The 21617-nt window shown below is 42.8% G+C and overlaps 1 protein-coding gene and 1 long non-coding RNA gene across 4 annotated transcripts in view; both read left to right on the top strand.

Moving 5' to 3' along the window:
- Positions 1–224: 224 nt before the first annotated feature.
- LOC102238752 lies at positions 225–2354 on the top strand. 2 transcript variants are annotated; one of them, XR_001361766.1, is made up of 3 exons: positions 225–504; positions 1601–1652; positions 2245–2354. It is a non-coding gene; the product is annotated as an uncharacterized LOC102238752 (long non-coding RNA). The 2 variants fall into 2 exon arrangements; XR_313497.2 differs by having other exon boundaries at positions 1601–1641; positions 2245–2287.
- A 5299-nt stretch (positions 2355–7653) lies between these two features.
- Positions 7654–21617, top strand: part of SHROOM4 (shroom family member 4) — a 203453-nt gene continuing 189489 nt past the window's right edge. Inside the window, exon 1 of one of the 2 annotated variants that reach the window (XM_014538267.1) lies at positions 7654–8141. In XM_014538267.1, coding sequence (XP_014393753.1) covers positions 8025–8141 — 117 coding nt within the window. In that variant the 5' untranslated portion in view covers positions 7654–8024. The remainder of the gene's footprint in view (positions 8142–21617) is intronic. The other variant, XM_014538268.1, reaches the window with a different exon arrangement.

Here is a 21617-nt window from a genome sequence, read left to right as displayed (position 1 = left end):
CTATCCCTTCCTCTCTGTAAAAAATCAATAAAATATATTTTAAAAAAAATTAAAATCTAAAAAAAAAAATGTAGTGGGGACTTTGTTGTACTCAAATGCCCATTGAATTAGTGTACCTTTTCTGCAAAATGATGGAAACTTTTTGAAAGTAAAAAGGCTGGGTTTTGTATGTATGTGCTTGTGAATTTTTTTCTTTCCATAGCTAGAGAAGTTGAGGTAAGAACTTAATATTCACCAAAAATGGATTTTATTAATGACCAAGGAATGATGAACAACTCACAGAAAACAGCATTTGAGAAGTTGAGAAGATTGGCTAACAGTTCAAAGCAAGGGGTAGTCCCTGTCCAAGCTGGGTCCTAAGTAGAGGTCATCTTCAAATCCACATAGTGGATCTGACCAGTTCATCTTACTTTCACATCCATGATATGAAGGAGTCAATCCCTGGCTGAAACTCCTCTAGAGCAATGACAAACATTCATCACAACCCAGCTGAACCTGTACCAGGTGAATGATTGCCCCAAGGGCAAATTGAAGGTTTCTAATTGGGCTGACATTCGTGTGAGTTTAGAACACAAACAAACCAACTCCTGCTCCAACAGGCCTTCCCAGAGAGCACCAGCCACCACAGACGGAAGCCTCTTACACACACACACACACACACACACACACACACACACACACACACACTGTCTAGATTTATCAGCTCAAGAAGGATGAAGAGGCTCTAAATCTATAGTCTCAAACACAATACCAAGCCTAGCAAAGATTCTGAGATTCCATGAGAGAGTTGGTATTTTTCTGAGTGAATAAAAGCATAGGATGGCCCAAATGGGATACAATGGCAATGGAAGGATTCTTTATGAAATTGCCCAAGGAAAAACGGAAACTCCAACTTTCTCTAGTAGCATGTACTTACGAGGACTGATTTAATAAAAATACTGCCCAGCTATAGTATTTTGTAAAATAATGTTATACTAGTTTTAACTCAAAAGAAACAGGCTTCAACCATGTCTTTCCCTAGCCCTAGGCAAAATTCCCCAGGAATAAGACTCTTTAGTACTATAGTCTACTTAAATTGCCCTTTGCTCCACCCTACCCCCACTACATACACCCTTAGGTGTATAGCTAGATGGGAGGCAGGAACTTGCTATTATTTTCATGTAATCTATATATGAATAATACCTGGAACATTACACTTTTTTCCCTCTCCAGTGATAATTATCATTGCCCCAGATCTCTCCTCCGTGAGAAACATCCAGAAGAGCCAGGGTAATTACTGGGCAGGGTGGGGATATATGGGAAAGGAGAGAACAGGGCCCTAGAAATCCAAGTAGATTAGTCCAATAGATCCACCTGATGAGATAAAAAATGAACACCTATTGATATTATTTATGACAAAATTTGTTTCATTAAAAAAAATTGCTCTGGGTTCCCTTGTGCCTATGGGTCAACTAGCCCAGGAACACTCTGGGTCCACCAACACTTGATTTTCCAAAGAAGCATGGAAGGACAATTAGAAAAGCAATGAATTTATTCAGCCTTTGGTTTTACCTGTAAAATGATGACTCTAATTGTGACTCTTACCTTATTTTTCCCACAGGACTGATGAAATTAAGAAGATGACTTGATAAAACTCACCAGGTAGCTTAGATGTATGTGTCATAGAACACTAGATAACAATCACAAAATGCAAGATATATTTCTCTAATATGATCATTTGCCTATGACAAATGAGAACTTCCCTAGTCTGTAAACAATGTGCAAACAGTCTTTGAGCCAGCATAGAAAGGGTTTCTGAAATTATGGCTACTAGCTCACAGACTGGAAATGTCTGAGGCTGCAGAATGGAAGGAAAGAGAAATAAAATTAAGCAGTCTTTTGAGGTAGAGCCTGCTTCTAAGGGATAAGGGCAAGAATTATTATAAGGAAAGGAGGCCCTCAAAGCCAAATTCAAGGAATATATCTTCATTCTCTCTTCCCCTCTCCCCAACACATACCAAGATCAATTCCCCCCTGAGGACCAAATGGAACTTGGACCTAACACCCACACATACTTTCTGTTACATAGATGTACACACATAGAGGCACTTTGGCAATCAGAGTTGCATTCAGAACAGGCCCATACAGACATTCAGAAGATAATAATGAACAGATAAGTGGACACACACACTGTGTAGACATGGGTTGGGTAGATATATTTGGGGAGTAGTGATAAATAATAACACCCTTCTCATCCACTCCCAGGTTTAGGACCAATTGAGAGACACAAGAAGCAGAAAGGCGGAGATGAAAAAAATATCTGTTTTGCCTGGCTGGTGTGGCTCAGCAATTGAGCATCGACCCAGGAACCAAGAGATCCCCGGTTCGATTCCTAGTCAGGGCACATGCCCAGGTTGCAGGCTCAATCCCCAGTGGAGGCCATGCAGGAGGTAGCCAATCAATGACTTTCTCTCTCATTGATGTTTCTATCTCTTTATCCCTCTCCCTTCCTCTCTCTCTAAAAATCAATAAAATTACATTTAAAAATATCTGTTTATTACTGTTAAAAACTGGATTGGAGGACATGGAATATATAGAAAGCCATAATAAGCTTTCTAATACTTTTCTCATTTAACTAGACAGAATTACCAACTGATCCAGGAGTGGGGAAAGAAGCCAAGAGAGTTATTCTAACAGAAGTACTCCCAAATGGAAACACGGAGAGAACAGAATGGAGGACTCCAATCCCTTCCCACCGCTGCTTAAAAAGGAGAGTATGACAGAGACATGATTAATCAAGTTATCATGAATGCATTTCCAGCGTCCCTGCTTTGAAATCCTGGTTTTACCACTTCTTGGCTCAGTCTCCTCAATTGGAATAAGTTAATTATACCACTTTTCAGGGTCATTGTAATCATTGCCAATAATGTATGGAAAGTGCCTTGCATAGTGCCTAGCATTTAGCAATTGTTTCTCAATCTAGGACAAATTTAACTCACTGAATGAATATTGTTCTGTTGAAACATTGTTTCAATAAATATGTAAGCACTTTAAAAGAACAAATGTTATGACCATACTACCCAAAGTGACCTACAGATTCAATGCAATCCCTATCAAAATTCCAATGGCATTTTTCACAGAAATAAAAATCCCAAAATTGACATGAAAATGCAAAAACTCCCAAATAGCCAAATAAATCTTGAAAAAGAAAAACAAAGCTGGAAGCATTATACTTCCTGATTTTGAACTATTTTACAAAGCTATAGTAATCAAAACAGTATGATACTGGTATGGAAACAGATATATAGACCAATGGAAGAGAATAGAGAGTTCAGAAATAAACCCAAGCATATGTTGTCACCTAATCTTTGACAAGGGGAACACACAATGGGGAACAGATAGTCTCTTCAATAAATGGTGCTGGGAAAACTATATATCCACATGCAAAAGAATGAAACTGGACCCCTATATTACACCACTCATAAAAATGAACTAAAAATGAATTAAAGGCTTAAATATAAGACCTGAAATTGTAAAACTCCTAGAAGAAAAACATAGGGGGAAAACTTCATGGCATTGGTCTTAGCAATGATTTCTTGGATATAACAACAAAAGCACAGGCAACAAAAGCAAAAATAAACATAAGTGGGATTACATTAAACTAAAAAGCTTTTGCATGGAAAAAAGGAGAAGAAGAAGAAAAGGCAAAAGCAACCTAGAGAATGGAAAAATATTTGCAAGCCATATATCTGATAAGGGTTTAATATCTCCCAAAAGCAAATAACTTGATTTAAAAATGGTCAAAGAATTTGAATAAGCATTTTTCTGAAGAACACATACAAATGTCCAACTGGTTTATGAAAAGATGCTTAGCATAAGTAATAATCAGGCAAATGCAATGCATGTCATATCACACCTGTTAGAATGGCCATTGTATATTAAAAAAACACAGAAATCCATATTAACAAGTGTTGGCAAAGAAGTTGAAAAATTGGAATCCTTGTTGGTGTGAATGTAAGATAGTGTAGCCAGTATGAAAAACAGTATGGAGGTTACTCAAAAAATTAAAAATAGAACTACCATATTCCATCAATACACATCTGGGTATTTATCCAAAAGAATTTAAATCAGGATCTAGAAGAGATATCTGCACTACTGTGTTCATTGCGTCATTACTCACATAAGCCAAGAGGTGGGAACAAACTAAATGCCCATTGACCAATGAATGAATAGAGAAAATATGGTATATACACACAATGAAATATTATTCAGTCTTTTTTTAAAAAGGAAATACTGTTATGCTACAACAGATAAAACTTGAGAACGTTATGCTAAGCAAAATAAGCTAGTCTCAAAAGGACAAATATGGCATGATTTCACTTATATGAGGTATCTAAAGTAGTTAAATTCATAGAAGCAAAAGTAGAATGGTAGTTGCCAGAGGCTGGGGAGACGTAGAAATGGGTATTGCTATTCAAGGTGTATGAAGTTTCAGTAATACAAGTTGGAAAAGTTCTAGAGACCTGCTGGAGCACATTGTGCATATAGTTAATAATACTGTGCTGTAAACTTAAAATTTTAAGAGAATAGATTTCATGTTATCTGTTATTTTTTTTACCAAATTAAAAAATGTATTTTTTTTTTTTTACTAGAGTAAGGATTCTGAAGTTAGGGTTCTATAAGCCTCAGACCAAACTGTATATAACATTGGGAGATTCTGTGAGGCCTTCTAGAGGTGAGATTGTATAGCTTTCATTAGAATGTCAATAGAGTCCTTAATTCAGAGAGGCGCTCAAGACACTGCTATGAGGAATATTTGAGTTTACAAAGGGTCCATCTAAGAAAGTTTTTTTTAAAGTTCAGAGAAGCACTGATAGTTCAATCTTCTTTCTTCCCAAAAGGTAAACCCGTTGATAGAGTCCTAATGAATAATAGACTCTTTGTGAGGATGTGTTTTTTTTTTTAATGAGGTAGAAGTAAACAACCTGTTTTTAATTTCTCTTTCCCTGTTTCTGCTGATTGGCCTTTTGCCCACCTACTCTGTTTGCTCCTTTTAAAAAACCCTTTGTGATCCTTCTTAACTTTTAATATTAGCATAATCTAAGCTTCTATCTACATCCCCATTTTCATATCATTCTGATATCCCTGAATGAGATGATCCTCTCCAAATGGCTTCAACTATAATCCAAAAGTATATTATTAATCACCACCTCTCTCTTGATATGGAGTTTCCTATTTCTACCTGCTTACTACACTTCCTACCTTTTTCCCCACAGGCAATTTTACATACTTTAGGTGAACTAATTATGTTTGCTGGACACACACAAATATACCCATGGCCTCCTCTCCACTGCTTTAATTTCACCTGGTTCATCTCCATCATCAAGCCTTTGTTTGCACATCTACCATGTTTAGACACTTGCCAGGAAATAGTCACAGAATTTGCAAACTGTAGAGGAATTTAAGAAATCAAATAGCTCAAGCCCTTCAATTTACAGAAAGGGGGAAAGATCTGCTTAATATCACACAGCATTTAATGGCAAATCCAGCTTAGAATCAAGACCCCTCAAGTTCTACCCAGTACCCTACATAAATGATGAATCATGCTCCCACTAGCTGTGCTTCTAGGGAAGAATGAGATCCCTGCTACTAGCAGTGATTTTTATCAGTAAACAAGCAACATTATCTAGCCACCCACTATTTAAAAAGTCTACTAGTACTTGTGTGCTGTTTGTACCAGGGGTTAGGTAATTTATGTTCTTCTGCTGAAGAGAGGTAAAGGACAAACCAAAGAGTACAACAAGACATCAGCATGGAGTTAGTTTTAGAATGAAAATAGATTGGTTCACTTTCATAATACGGTTGTGAGGATTTTTACTTATTCCTTTTCAAAGTGTTTTCATATGTATTATTTCATTTTAGTCTTCAACAGGCCTGGGTGGTAGGGAGGTTGGGGCTTATTAGCTGAAATTTACAGATGAACAAAAGGAGACTGAAAACAATTTGTCCAAGGTCACTAATGTAGTTGGTGACAAGGCCAGGGCTCACATGTATGACTACTGCTTCTAAATCTCTTTCCTCTAGTCTAGACACATAATTCTAGTAGACCTTGAGTGATGACTGCATATCCTGTGAACTGAACTTTACAGATTTTAATATGCTGAGACTGAAACATGCTGAGTTCTACCAAGTGACAATCATAGAGCTAGGAGTCTTATCCCCAAAAAGCGGGGGGGGGGGGGGGGGGGGGGGGGGCTGAGTTTCAAGATGGGACAGAGCAAATGAATGTTATGTAATAGGTTGACACACAATTAAGAATCAACAAACTGAGATGCTATTTTCTCAAAATTTCTGCTCTCTAGTAGGGGAAATGAAAAAAAAATGATCATGATCAAAATTATTTTTGCAGATCTAAAACTCTGAAGGTGATTTTCCATTTGATTCATCTCAGAGGACTTTTAAAAAGTGGGCTATAGACACCTAAACTGCCATTTTATTTAAGAAAAGTCAGGTCAACATCATATAATGCAGACAGTTCAGAAGGCTGAGAAGGATTGGGGGAGGGATTGCCTGTGAGAAACGTTTCAGTGGCCTGCTGGGGCACAATGCAGGCCAAAGTGTGTTGAAGAGGCAGTGACAGGTAAGAGAATAGAAGCAGAGAGTTGAAACCTTGCCTGCAGAAAGCTGTCTGTGGAAGGGAGGGTGCCACAGTGTGTTTCTTGGCAATGAAGAAGATGCTGCACAAGAAGAGGGCAAGAGGCTGGAGGAAGGAGAGTGGAAACATCCTGTTGAGTCACAAATGAGTTGTCAAAACTTTCCCTGCTAGTGGGAAGACCTTTAAAAACTCACTCCAGAAACGACACCCCAGAAAGGAATGGTAACATGCCCAGGTCAAGAATGAGAAGTCAGCATAAGATTTAGTAACAAATACACTTTTTGAGGCGAATACTGTGTGTGTGTGTGTGTGTGTGTGTGTGTGTGTGTGTGTGTCTTGGGGGGCTCCTGGTCTACGAGCCCAGTGTGAACAGATGAGCAGAGATGTTCTGGGCCCTGCCTAAAAGCTGATTGTTCCAAAAGGCACAACATTGTTAATTGGCCAGCTTATCAATGGATGCTCTTTCCTGTAGGTTTGTTTAGGAGTGGAAACAATACTGCTAGTCATAAAGTTTGCTGATTCCTGGCTTGGTCATCTCAGTGGGGCAAGTGCAAGGCCGTGCCAGGAACTCCAGATGACTGGAACATACACAAGCACAGTGCTACCCATAGACGCCAGCACTGAGCCGGGGTGCGGCTGAGCCCGAGCAGGGGGCATCCTCAAAGTGCTTCTTTATTTAAACTATGCTCCAGGGCAATGTTTCATAATGACCCTACACACCTAGCGCATACGCATAGAGCAGCCTACACACACAGCCCCACTGTGTTCGCTGGCCTGCTTGCTTTACTTTCCATCCCTCTAGGCAAGATCCACAAATTAGCAGTCTTGTAACCCTCCTAGGAACCGGTTCTTGGGGACCTTCAGAAGAAAAAGGCAGTCAGAGGAACAAGAACGCGCTAATCGGGAAACCAGGGTTTCAGCCCACTCGGCCACGCGGGCCATCTACACTAACGACTGGCTGGAGGGGCGGGGAACCCAGCAGTTAGGAGGAGGACCAAAGTGGGGGCCAGCTTGAATGAAACAATGTAACAATTGATGTGAGGCCTCGCCTTGCTCCCACTTCCCAGTGATCCTATAGGCGAGGTCTCAGTGACTGCCCCTCCCCATTGCTCCGTTTTCTTGTCCATTACACGCTATCCCTCCGCCTCTCCTTCTTTCTTTTCTTTTTTTTTTCCTTCTCCTTTCCCCCCTCTCTCCCCCTTTCTCCAGCTCCGTGTCATTTCCTCCTTGCGCTCGCTCGCGGCCGAGCGTCTCCAGCCGGGAGAGTAGGCGGAGCAGGGCGGTGCGGGGTGGCGTAGCGCTGGAGGGCAATGGTGGCGGAGCTGCTGGGGGCGGAGGCAACGTAGCCCCCGCGGAAAAGGAGCCCCGCGGCGCCTGAGCCGAGCGGAGGATGGAGAACCGGCCTGGGTCCTTCCAGTACGTCCCTGTGCAGCTGCAAGGGGGGGCGCCCTGGGGCTTCACCCTTAAAGGGGGTCTGGAACACTGCGAACCGCTCACGGTGTCGAAGGTAAGAACTGGCGGCTCTGCCCCAGCGGTGCCCAACTTTGAATGGGCAAACGGGTGTACAGGCTGCAGAACGGGGCCCTCAGACCGACTTTGAAACTTGGCTCGGCCCGAGGGGTGCAAGCCCCCCTGTGGCTCGTTAGCAGCACGGAGAGCTCTTGCCACCAGCCCGGGCACAGACAACCCCTGAAGTGTGGCGGGAGCACGGGTGAGACCACGGCTGGCCCCGGGCTAGAGCGCTGCACGCAGACACACTCGGGAGGCTCTTTTGCTCCCCCACGTTGGGGGCGGCTGCTCCCCTCACTTGGACTAGAGGAAGTGGTGGCTGATGGGGGTTTCTCCTTAAAAGTTCCCGCGCCCCTGCGGGACAGCGAGCGGCTAAAGGGACCGGCAGGGCGGCTTGGCAGCTTTCTCAGCAGCGGTGGCCCCTGGTCGACCAGTGGGCCATCCTGTCGGGGCAGGTTGCAGGGTTAGGGTCTGGTGTGGGAACGGAGATGAGGCATCGGAGACTCTCGTCAGCCTCACTTCCCACAGCCGGACGCGCGCACATCCATTCAACTCGTGGGGCGTTGCTGCCGCCGCTTAGGTTTGGCCTTTCCCTCCCTCCCGAGTCCTGTCCCAGCGCCGGCGAGATTTCCTGCACGTTGAGGAGTGTGGAGGAAACTTTTGCGCCATGGAGCGCAGCTGTGCTGGAGCTGCCGCCGCTGCCGCCAGGGTTTGTTTGTTTTAGGAGGCTGTGATCTGCTGGAAGCCAAGTCACAGCTGAGGACCAGGGAGAGGAGCCCTCCCAAGTGCCCCAGAACCCGCAAAACTAGCCATTCCCGGTAGGCCTGAGGGTGGGGGCCTCTGGGGCTGTTACTGGGAAGAGAGATTTGTAGGACAACTCACCTTGAGGTGCCAGATTGCCAAGTAAACGAACTTCATGTACTTGATCCCATTTTTGTTTTGTTGTTGTTGTTTTTTTGTTTTGTTTTGTTTTTATTTCTCTTAAATGCTTCAACCTGAAAAGCCTTTCCAACCCGCTGAAATGGCAGTCGAGGTTGTAGATGTGGGTTTGGGCTGGAGATAGAAAGATGTGGCTTCTCAGCAGGGAACAAATGTCACTTCTTTTTTGGCTTTTTAATCTGGGTCATGTCTCAGCAGGGGCTCGAGTGCCCCCTAACCTGTGCTGTTTCTGCCTTGCATTGGAGCTGCTGGTTAATTTCTAGAGTAGGGGTCCTTAAGGCCTGGGGGCCCACCCACACTTTTAGCAACCCTGTGGTGTTGTCATAGGGTGTACCAATCAGCTGGAGCAGTCGGAGGTATGCTGAGGCAAATTTTTGAGGAGCTGCCAGGGAAACCTGGGATCTTTAGCCTCCCCTGACACCAATAACTAGTCCAGATCTTCATCCAACACTCTCTTCCTCTGTACTAGTCCTGTATTTCTAACCAGCCTGAGATGCCTTTGTAACCCACTGTCATACGCCCTCCTAAGGCACTTCCCTTCCAATATTCTCTGGAGGGAGTAATATGCTTTTCTTTAAACAAAAACACTGTCAAACAACCCCTTTGGAGAGGGGAATCCTGGCCTTCAGGATTTCTTCTAATCACCCCCCACCCTCCTTTTCCATCAAGGTCACAACTGGCTATGTAGCCCTCCATGATCTGGCAGTTCCTCTCTTTCTCCTTACACCACCCACAGAATTTCCACTCTCTGCCTAAACAACCTGCCTGGGAGAGGTCACTTTTGACCTCTGCCCAGGATGACCCATCCTGAGAAGTACCCCAGAGAGTGCTTGCTGCCAAGCTGCTGGATTGTTTTGTGAGCCAGCGCTAGCATGGCAGGGGGTGTTACTAAGTATGGGGCAGCCAGCAATTTGTGGTCTGGCTGGGGGATTATTTGCGGGTAGATGAGGGTTTCCTTGGCCAAGCTGCTGAGGAAGTGACTCGTGTGTTGAGAGGCAGGGTGCCTTTTAATGATACCCTTTCCATTGAATGTACAGGTGACCCCTATTATATGAAGGCTCATTATTACACACATTTGGAGATATAGGGGGTAAAATCATTTCTCCCATCCCTCCCAAATAGCCTGGCTCCTTACAGTAAAAGCCAGCTATATATAATCTGGTTAGCCCCAACAATATATAAAGGGGCCATAGTATTCTTTTCAAGTGCAGTGGTTGCCTATTTTTTTTCTTGCCAAGACACCTTATGGCACATTTCATTCCCCTTAAGCTTCAGAACAATATAGCTTTCTTCTAGAAAATAGCTTCAGTATGAACACACTGGTGATGGAATGGAAGGGCATAGAAAGAGAATCACATTGGCAGATCAAAAATTTGGGTTCTAATCCTTGATTTGCTACTCACTAGCTCTGGGATTCTTCATACTTCACTTGTCCTCCATGAACTTAAGTGCCACATGTCTACAATGAGTTTCACGTGGGTGGTTTTTAAATAAGACGATGATGGTCTAGTAGCCAATCCTTTATGCTAGCTCAGGCCCTTTGCTCCTCAGAAGGGTTTCAGACTGAGGAAGATGATGCTTTGTTCCACTTTCACACAGGGTTACTTTTATAGTGTGTTTCCACATCCCTTATTTTATTAGCATTTTACAGGCCCCCTATGAGGAAGTCAGGGAAGGTTGTGGAGAAACTGATGGAAAAACTGAGGCCAGAATGCACTGAGTGGCTTGACTAAGTTTATCTTCTGGTAGTACTGTAGTTTGTGAAGGGGCATGGAGCAATGACATTCAGGTATGTATCCAGTTTTGGCAACCTCCCAACCCAGTGACCCTTTCTATGCCAGCCTATGGTTCCACAATGGGCCAGGACTGGGTTGTAGACACTCCCTGATGGAGTCTGGGCTCAGGGAGTAGGAGACGACTATTTTGACGATTCTAAACCACGTGTGATAATCTCAGGTCGGCAGGGACAGAGGTAAGGTACAAGAATCATGGTTGAAAATGGAGAACCTCCTTTGGTATCATGGGGAAAGAATCTCAAAAATGATTTGGGTCTGGATGGTATGGCATACATGCTTGGAGATAGCTTGTGGAAAATGTGGAGTAATCTTGAGAGTGGATGGATTTGAGAAAAGGTGATTAGTGGGAAAAGAGTGCATGTAGTGTGAAAGTCTACCTCATATTTGTCATGGGAAAACCTTTGGACCAGGAAATAATCAGGTGGGGGAAATGATCAATTCCTACCAACTCCTGTGATTTTCCTGAATGTGGGGAATTCAACTGCCCAAAGTTATGGTGATTACTATAGTTTCTTCCTGACAATCAAGTGACAAAAAAAGAGGAAATGTTTTTTAAAAGTTACTCTTGATTATCCCAAGTGTTAGAGATGGTTTATAATTTCCCTATTGAAACATGACCCACAAGGGAACTGAGTCTATGACCTTGGTATTACTAGTTCCTTTGGTTAATGTCTTATACTACTTTGTTGATCCATGGTGCCTATCTGGATGAAGTGGGGATTCTTTTCTAAACAGATTTGTCTGTTTTGCTATTTAGGGGTCCCCCTCTACAGTATAGACAGCCATCTATGAAGTTGGCTCCCTGTGCTGGAAAAGATCATCTTTGGGGATGGGTGACCTTTCCAAGGTTCTGGAAGTAATTATTCTGCATCACATGGGGCCTTTTAGTGTGGTGAAGGACTAACTCCCAAGAAGCACACCCCATGAAGGTCCCATTGTGAATGTCAAGCCCAGCCTGAAACACAGCTAAAAATGTTTCACAGGAACTATCCTTTTTCATATAACAGGGCCTCTGCACCCAAGAACTCAAACTTGCAGCCAAATTTACTGCCAACCACAAGAGAGCCTTAATCTGACTTTACTGGGGTGGGGTGGGAACCAGATAGAGGGAGACAAAGGGTGGAAATGGGGACATCTGTAATACCCTCAACAATAAAGATAAATATATATATTTTTAAAATAGGGCCTCTTAGAGCCCTCAGTGATTCAAATTTTATCATATTCTCTCTCTCTCTCTCTCTCTCTCTCTCTCTCTCTCTCTCTCTCCCCCCCCGCCCCCCAGAGAGAGACTGAGCTATAGCATAGCATAAGGTTCCTATACTCATTTTGTTATTGGTAATGTGCCCTGAGGTTGGCTAAGGGTGGAGAAAAGAAAGGGTGGAGACCAATGTGGAGATGCAGGAAAAGGAGGAAGAAAATTGGGTGTGGGAGGTTCAGATGGGGCAGAAAACAGGCTCACCCTACATATTTGCCCTTTTCTTGGCCCATTTTTAGCAGCAGTCTCCATTTGGCACAGTGAAAGAAGTGGGGGCTAGTGACTTCCCTGGAACTAAGTTAGGTAGAGTGGAGCAGTAGCCTGGAGGAGAAAGAAGCTTCACTTCCTCCATGTAATGTGCACTGATGTCATGATATCATTTCACCCTTTCTAGACCCAAGTCTCTATTTGCAAAATGGGGTTAGGCATACATGCCTGATTTTTATCATCAAAGATGATGTGAGAATGAATTGGGCAAACTCTAATACTGTTTGCCTAGGAAGATGGCAGGGCATGCTCTTTGAGTTGCTGTTAGCCCCTCCTCATCCCCACTGTGAGCACATTTCTAGAAGAAGCACACAAAGACGCAGTTGATATTTCAAGAGGACATTGGTAAAGTCAGATTAAGGCTCTCTTGTGGTTGACAGTAAATTTGGCTGCAAGTTTGAGTTCTTGTTGGGTGCAGAGGCCCTGTTATATGAAAAAAGCATAGTTCCTTTGAAACATTTTTAGCTGTGTTTCAGGCTGGGCTTGGCATTCACAATGGGACCTTCATGGGATGTGCTTCTTGGGAGCTTAGTCCAGCATGGTTACTTACATGACTCATCTCCTCATCTCTGCCTTTAGAATCAGCAAAGATGTCTACTGCTTCAGTTCCTCAACTGCCATCCTCTCCCAGAAAGTAGTAGGCATTTGGGGACACAAGGTAGGAATTAATCCAGAGAGATAGAAAGAAGGTTGAAGGAAGGTAGAACAAGAAGGGCAGGTGGTATATCTGGTAAACTTTGGCTGAGCTTTGGGTACACACTACTTTTGGGCCTGCTGGACTGTCACAATATACCTGGTATGCTATTGAAATCCACATGTGTGCTCCCTGAAGTGAAAAAGGTGAAGTCTGTTGGAGGGTTTTCCATCATCTAAGCTTCAGACAAACAAAATAATTCAACTCCAGCTGGGAAGACACTTAAGTGTTGTCCCTTAAAAATTAAAATTATTTATCTCCTTGCTCTTTCCATCCCCCCTCCCAGGATATTTTTAAACAGACTTGAGATTGGTGTTAATGGAGTGATTATCTGGAGGGAACATCACAGTTTTTATAGTTAGGCTTCTTCAGAAGCAGGGGGAGTTTGGGGAAAGATGCTGATCCATCTGAGAAAAGTTAATAAAGAACAGCAAAGATTAAGTGAAAGGTGCTCTCACTACCCCCCTACACACACACACACACACACACACACACACACACACACACCAAAGCAGACTCAAAGCAGGGCTGTTAACCTAATGCTGTTCTTGAAGGAGACCTAGAATCACAGATTCTCAGATGATGAGGGCCTTTTGGAAGTCATCTGGTCTTAATCTTAACCAATCCATGAGCCTCCTATACAGTAGTCCCGAGCTTATTCTCCTGTGGTCATTAGGGAGCTTACTCCCATATTAGTTAGTCCATCTCACTGTTAGAAAGTTTTGACTGTGGACAGCTTTTTCTTAAGTTGAGCTGCAATCATTCTCCCTCTAACTATCATCTATAGGTCCTAGCACTACTTTCCGGGACCACGCAGAACAAGGGTGCTTTCTCTGTCTTAGGAAAGCCTTTGAGAGGTCCAAAGACATAGACTGTATCCTCTTGTTTCACTTTTCTATGCTAATGAGGCACAGATCTTTCAGCTGTTGAGATCCAGTCTCCTCTTCTGTTTCTTCCTCCCACTCTGGATACACTCTAGCCCAGCCGTGGGCAAACTACGGCCCGCGGGCCGGATCCGGCCCGTTTGAAATGAATAAAACTAAAAAAAAAAAAAAAAGACCGTACCCTTTTATGTAATGATGTTTACTTTGAATTTATATTAGTTCACACAAACACTCCATCCATGCTTTTGTTCCGGCCCTCCGGTCCAGTTTAAGAACCCATTGTGGCCCTCGAGTCAAAAAGTTTGCCCACCCCTGCTAGCCTATCTATGTTCCTCTTGAGTTATGGAGCCCACAGCTGAGTACCATAACTGAGGAGACTCTGACCAAAGTTGAATAGGATCATTCTTGAAAAAAAAATACTGCTGAAGATGAATTTGTCTTTTTCTGGAGTCCATGCCATATGAAGATCCTATGCAGTAATGGCGAACCTATGACACGCGTGTCAGAGGTGACACGTGAACTCATTTTTTTTGGTTGATTTTTCTTTGTTAAATGGCATTTAAATATATAAAATAAATATCAAAAATATAAATCTTTTTTATACTATGGTTGCAAATATCAAAAAATTTCTATATGTGACATGGCACCAGAGTTAAGTTAGGGTTTTTCAAAATGCTGACACGCCGAGCTCAAAAGGTTCGCCATCACTGATCCTATGTCAAGCAAAGCCTTTTAGTGGAGGTATCTTTCTATACTGCTGCCAAGCCATACCTTCACAAGCCCTCTATATGAGCGTCTGGAACAGCCACATAATACATTTGGGAGGGACACACTTCACCTATTATTATTGATTTAGAATTTCCCCTAGCCCTGCTCCTAGCTCAGACCTGCCTTGGGAAAAGTGTTCTAAGGGAGATGAAAGAGAGGACAGAAGCCTTGATTTCAAGGAGTACATATGTTTATACAAAGAAGACAGAGAAGGAATTTGTATCATAGAAGAAGGAAGTGGCATTTAATGAATAGTGTCAAAATCAGACTCTAAAACATCAGATTTAATTTATTTTAATTTTCCCCCAACTGCTGGCTTGGAATTTTTGTAGTAACCTCTCTAAACTTAATTTTCTCCTTTGGGGAAAAATATGTGTCTCCAAGATTGAAGATGTTGAACATATGTGATATACGATCAGCCCCCAACTTACAGAGCCCCTATGTAGGAATTTAGACACAGCAGTTCTTATCCCCAACTCCTGTCAGATACTTATCTCCCTGCATATTGCCACTTGCACTGACTGCAAAAGCTGCTGTTGCTGCCATCCCTGGGTTCTGTGATCTTCTTTCTGTACCTGGAATACCCACAAGAGTCATTCCTGCTGGAGGTCTTGCACCCATAGTTTCATTTCCTCATGTCCTCATATCTATCAATTTGTCACCTGAGCTGGGCAAATAAATACCTTTTCTTGCTACTAAAGCCCTGATCAGGAAGTGTATTGAGGTGGAACTTAGTCGTCATTATTACTGAAGGATGAGAGTCCTGGAGAAGAGACAGTGTCTAGGACACATGTTCCATTGGTACAATGTTATTGATAACTAGTATCCTGGTGCACAGATTCCTGCACATTGAAAGGAAATCAATTAGAAGAAATATTTTAATATCACTACTTGCCCTTTCTCTATAATAGAAGTGTCAACCAAATCCACACTTGACAATAACAGATCGAAACACACGTGTGCGATTGGCACCAGTGAGAACTTTATATGTATCGCACATGCACGAGTCAACTTAGCTTTTTATAGATATAGAATAAACTTGCTTACTTAGACCTGCTTTCTGATGTAGTTAAACTTTTTTTCAGCCCAGTGAAGCACCCCAACTTCTCTTTCAGGTAATTGTCATCAACACAGCAGTAAATATCAACATGAAGCAGATTATTATTGTAGATCATGCAGGGAGAACAAAGGGTAAAATATTTAACTGTAGCAGTGTTTGACTATATTCTGCACAGTGAGAAAACCTGAAGTCATTTTCAAGTTCCATAATTTCTTCTTTTCAGTGGGGTCAAGTTTCTAAACTTTCTAAATCTCCATTGTCTTGCTAATGAAAATAAAATAGGGTTCTACCGAGTCTCCTATCTACCTACTCCAGGACTTCTGTGAGGATCAAATGAGATGAGGCATGGGAAAACGCTTCACAGACATTTGGTTAAAGTATAAAATGTTTGCACCTGGCTATAAAGCAAGTCGTGTTCCTGGGCTGAAGAAACTCGAAGGAGGCTAGTCCCTAGGTAGAGGAAGCTGGGTGTTGCTATGTGACGTCATTACCTGGTGCCCACAGTGACTGTTTCTGGGCTGGGCTGGGCTGTGGGCTGCATTTTGCACCATGGGATCTTGGCAGCGTTGGCTGAGATTTGGTGGGGTGTCACTCCAGTGTGGTGGCAGGGCCTGTGTCCCACTTGGGGGAAGCTGAGTGTTGGTTTGACCTGGCGCCTTTTATTTTTAAACTAGAGGCCCGGTGCACAGGATTCATGCACTGGTGGGGGGTGTGGCCTGCGGGGAACAGCCTGTGGTGGGAGCACTGCTCATCCCAGTCAGCTGAGTGGCTGTGGACCTGCCCTCTGAGCAGCTGCTCCTGCCCATCCCAGTAAGCTGAGTGGCTGCTCCCACCCACTCATCTCAGTTAGCCCAGTGGCACTCCCACTGTGAGAGCACACTGACCACCAGTGGGAAGCTCCTCCATTGAGCGTCTGCCCCTGGTGGTCAGTGCATGTCACAGTGACTGGTTGAGTGGTCATTCCACTGTTCAGTCACTGGGCTTTTATTATACAGGACTAGAGGCCTGATGCACGAAATTCATGCACTTGGTGGTGGTGGTGGGGGGGGGTCCTCCGGCCTGGCCTGCACCCTCTGGCAATCCGGGACCCTTTGGGGGATGTTGGACTGCCGGTTTCAGCCTGATCCCCACAGGCCAGGCCAGGCCAAGGGACCCCACTGGTGCACGAATCTGTACACTGAGCCTCTAGAATACATATAAGATCTTTGGTTAACCTCTTCCCCCCCCCTCCCCCCTTCCCTCTGAGATTCATCAGTCTGTTTCAGTTTCCATGCCTCTGCGTTGAGTATCTGCCCCCTGGTGGTCAGTGTGCATCACAGCTACCAGTCAAACGTGGAACTGTCGAACAGTTGGACACTTAACATATTAGGCTTTTATATATATAGATGGCTAGTGCATGTCATGGCAGCTTCTGCATTGAGCATCTGCCCCCTGGTGGTCAGTGCGCGTCATAGCTACCAGTCGGACAGACAGACACTTAGCCTTTTATATATGTTATTGATAATAGCTAGGGTCATAACAGTTTTGGAAAGGCCTATTTAATTCATAGTTTATGACTGATGAACTTTCAGAATCTAACCACCATTTACAATATTCTATCTATAGGAAACTATTCAAAGGTCCAAGTTACTTATTTATAAAAGGTATTCTCGGAAAAACCATAAGTTAGGAATAAGGAATGCTCTAGATATCTCTGTCATACATATCTGGGTGGGTTTGGGGTTTCTACTACTGTTATACAGATCTGGGTGGGTTTGGTTTCTACCAAAGATGCTCATATCTTTGAGTGTTTGTGCACACAGTGTATGTATGTATGGTTAAATTTCTTTCTGAAATGGAACTCCATGTTTACCTGAGTTATCTTGTTATCAGCAATTGACATTTTTATATTGCTTATGTGGGTACCTAGATCACTTTCAGCTTCTGTGTAGCCAATATTTTGTCTCCTGGTACTCCCCTGAAGTATACCTTTTAGGAAGACTTTAATTAATTAAGTCATTAACAAATAAGTTGAGATATTATTTTTCCTGGTTAAAGATTGTGTTGGGGTAGAGGTTTGTTTCCTAACACTCCTTTGCCCCATCTAGTGTAAATAGGCCAAGTGGAAATATCATCTTAGGCATTAGTTTTGCAAGGGATGATCCGTTCTTCCTCACATCACACTGGTATGTTTATTTGGGCACATAGCCATCCTGGCTGAGCACTGAAGTTGCAAGGATCAAGATGACTTGGTTTCTCAAAGTAACCCCTCCCCTTCGACTTCATCTCCACTCCCTCTTCTTACAGTATGATTCTGTGGCTATGTTATGTCACAGAGTGAGCACTGCCTAGTAGCAACAGGGACACATTTTCCATGCATCCAAGCTGCCCTTCTTTCATGTCTGGTCTTGGATTCCCAGCCCCCACCCATCAGCACCAGTTGCTTGAGGCCTACATGCTGAACTGTCTCATTCAAATGCCATTGCTTCTTTGTTAATTCATTGGCTGCCCTGTCCTCTGTCCAAAATCCAACTTTTCCCCCTTCTTTGGTTAGAGTGGGCCCTTCTAGTCTGCTGTACCAGCTTAGTCCCTCTTGGCTCAGCCATACTTCTGGAGGGGATGGGGTGAGAGAAGGTCACAAAATTAAAGTTGATAAAGTTTAAAAACACTCAGCAAATTGATAGCTGGATTAGAGGGAAATTTTCTCATGCTGTAACTCTCTATCCTGTTTTAGTGGAGGACAAGACCTTTGTCACATTCCTGATACCCTCTTATCAACTTGTTGAGTAATCTTGGCATGTTACTTCACTTCTCTGTACTCTCCTGTTTCTTCTCAGACTCTCCATGGGGCAAGCTTCTGCTTTACTGATGGGTTGCTAAGGGCTCCAGTATCCTTGCTTGGTCTTGGTGGAAGTGTGAAGGTTGACTGACAGCAAGCAGTTCTTACAGTGCATTGCTTTTCTCCACACTACTACTTCCTATCTTTCCAGAAGTGACTATTTCCTGGTATGTTCTCAGGGATGGCATGCGGCATGGTCTGTTAACTTTCACTCAAGTCTTTTAATGTTATATCTGTGAGGAATGCAGGAGGTGGGACTAATCTGACAGGATCAAGGGTTAAGCCCAGTGATGGACAGACCCTTTGTGGTGTCTTCTGGCCCCCACCCCAATGCCACTCAGCAGATTCCCAGCTGTATGGTTGTCTCTCTTCCTGAGCCTCTGGCAGGAAACTTTTAAATGGTTCTCCTATACTGCCTTTCACGGTCCATCAGAAATTGATTTTTCTTTTGGGGAAGGGGGTTGGGGTGAGGTGAGGTAGAGCTGAGAGTAAATCTGGTTCAACTAGTTATTCTGGAAATAAGTTAGAGTCTCATGGCTGCAACCCCATCTTTGCTTATGAAAAGATGACATGCTAAAGCCTTGTCTTTGTTGGGCTGTCTTGCTGTTTTCCATTTCTTTTTGTTTATGTTTTATGTAAGTAAAAGCTCCTGTGAAAACTTCTGCAGGTAGGCAGCGTCTGATGCACCTTATCTGACTGATATGGTGAATGATGACATCTTGGAGTCCCAGGGGTGAGTAAATGTCCAGTATTGACTCTCATATTTTTTGAAGGACTTGACTGAGAGTTTAGAGTTCTGTGTTAATTTAAATTTGCAATCAGGGAGTATCAAGACAGACTGAAAAGTGGACCAGGTAAGGACTTGGATATACCACTTGTGTGGGAGTGCCTCACTGGGTAGAGACAATGTAGTTTGGTTGGACCTCAGCAACCTCTTGAGCCAAAAGTGTAGTCTAGATATGATGGGATAGAAGAGGTACTGGATCTGCTACATGGCAAATACTGTGGTTTCTGGGTGTTTTATATATATATTCTTTAATTTTTACAGTAATTCTTTGAGGTAGATATTGATGTCCCCATTGTACAGAGAAGGGACTGTGGCTCAAGAAAAGTTAAGTAACAGACTCCAAGTCACACAGTAAGTGGAAGAGCTGGCATGCAAATTTACTTCTGTCTGACTTTAAATCAGGGGTCCTCAAACTTTTTTTTTTTTTTTTTTTTCATTTTCTCACCTAAGGACATGCCCATTGATTGTAGAGAGGAAGGGAAACTTCTATGTGAGAAAGAAACATTGATCAGCTGCCTCTCATTCATGCCCCAATAGGGGATTGAACCCACAAACTAGGTATGTGCCCTAATGGGGAATTGAATCTATGACCTTCCAGTGTATGGGATGATGCTCCAACCAACTGAGCCACACTGGCCAAAGCACATTCCATATTTTTTTGTAAAGTATGTGATTGTCTAACCAATATGGTGTACACCTAAAACTAATACAAAGTAATATTGAATATAAACTGTAATTGGAAATTTTTCTAAATTAAAAAAATAGTCCAGTAAATTCTTATAAATTCCATAAAGTAATTCTTATAAAGTAATCTTATAAATAATTTTAGCACTATACTTCTTCCAATCAGACATTTTATTCAGTTTATGAAAGGAGGAAAAGGGATACAAAAAATGCATAATTTCCCAGACTTCATTAAATAGTCATTTTATTTATGCCATTTTTTCACTCTACTAATAATCTAGCAATACAATACTAACAATTATAATTAGAGCAACAATGTTCCTTGATGATTGGAAGTATGTACACTCATGCCATAAATAATTTAGAATAAATCTTTAAGTCTATTTCTTTTTGGTGTCCTGGGATGTAAACTTTCTGGGGGGAGAGCTTAAATGTTACAGTGTTAGTAGATCCTGAAAAAAAATTACTGAGGATTTCTAGACGAATAAATGGTAGAAAAAGCCACTGCCATCATATAATGCTACTTGAAGAAATGTATCATTAATGTGAAGTACAAAGAAAAGTAACTTGGGGATGTCCGCTCTTCCTCAATGCACTATCTGCCCTCCCCACCCCGACCCCGGGGTCATGAAGTTTTGTTTTTCTCTGCTTCTGGGCCCTCTGCCACAACCATGCTCCACCAGATCCTTGATCAGGCCAAGAAATATCCAAGCTGCACCCCCCTCTTTGTATTTCTTGGAGCCAGAGGTACTGGGCAGTGCTGTATGTCTTACACCTGGCATTGTTCAATATAGATGTCTATTGGGACTGAAAAAATAACTCTGAACCCTAGAACAAACTGGGTCCCAATGGTTCTACTCAAGAAGAAGAAACTGAAGAAAAAAGGTCCTGATTTCTATATAAAATGTTTCACTGTACAGCTGCTTAGAATGAAGGTCTTCTAGAAGCCATCTGCACAATTATCCACTTAACTGGGAATATTTCCCCTCCAAATACATGAAATCATGTTGGTGAATTGTGTTGGTGTTTACACTGATTAATAAATATTTGAAACTTGAAATAGGATAAGTAACTTGTATAGAAAGATATTTATCTTGAATGGAAAAATTTTAAAAATGCTGGAGAGTAAAATTTTAAAAAAAGAAAAAAAAGAAGAAATATTATGGAAAGTGAACCACATCCAGCATGGCCAGTGGTGAACCTGAGGAGGGGTGGTGAAGGATTAAAGAAGACAGACAAGAGAATATAGCTGGGGCCAGGTGGGACACTGTTCTCGGATGGAGAGACAGTGCCACAGCCTGAAAGCCGAGTCTTTATTTTATAGTCAGATCCCAGGAGGAAAAGCAAGGGTGTGGTCAAAATGTTTACAATGTTCTCTAGAGTTTCAAATCTACTTAATTACATGCACCTGAGAACTATATCAAGCTTTGTTTTGGCAGCACTTGCTGCACCTCCCGCAGCCTACATCACTCAACCACCTGGGACCACAGGTTTGAACCATAAGGTCAAGCTTACAACCATA

The sequence above is a fragment of the Myotis brandtii genome, unplaced genomic scaffold (assembly GCF_000412655.1).
Source record: "Myotis brandtii unplaced genomic scaffold, ASM41265v1 scaffold1875, whole genome shotgun sequence".
In the NCBI taxonomy this organism is placed as follows: domain Eukaryota; kingdom Metazoa; phylum Chordata; class Mammalia; order Chiroptera; family Vespertilionidae; genus Myotis; species Myotis brandtii.
Note: the sequence above shows the minus strand (reverse complement) of the source record. Positions and strands in the feature narration are given on the sequence as shown.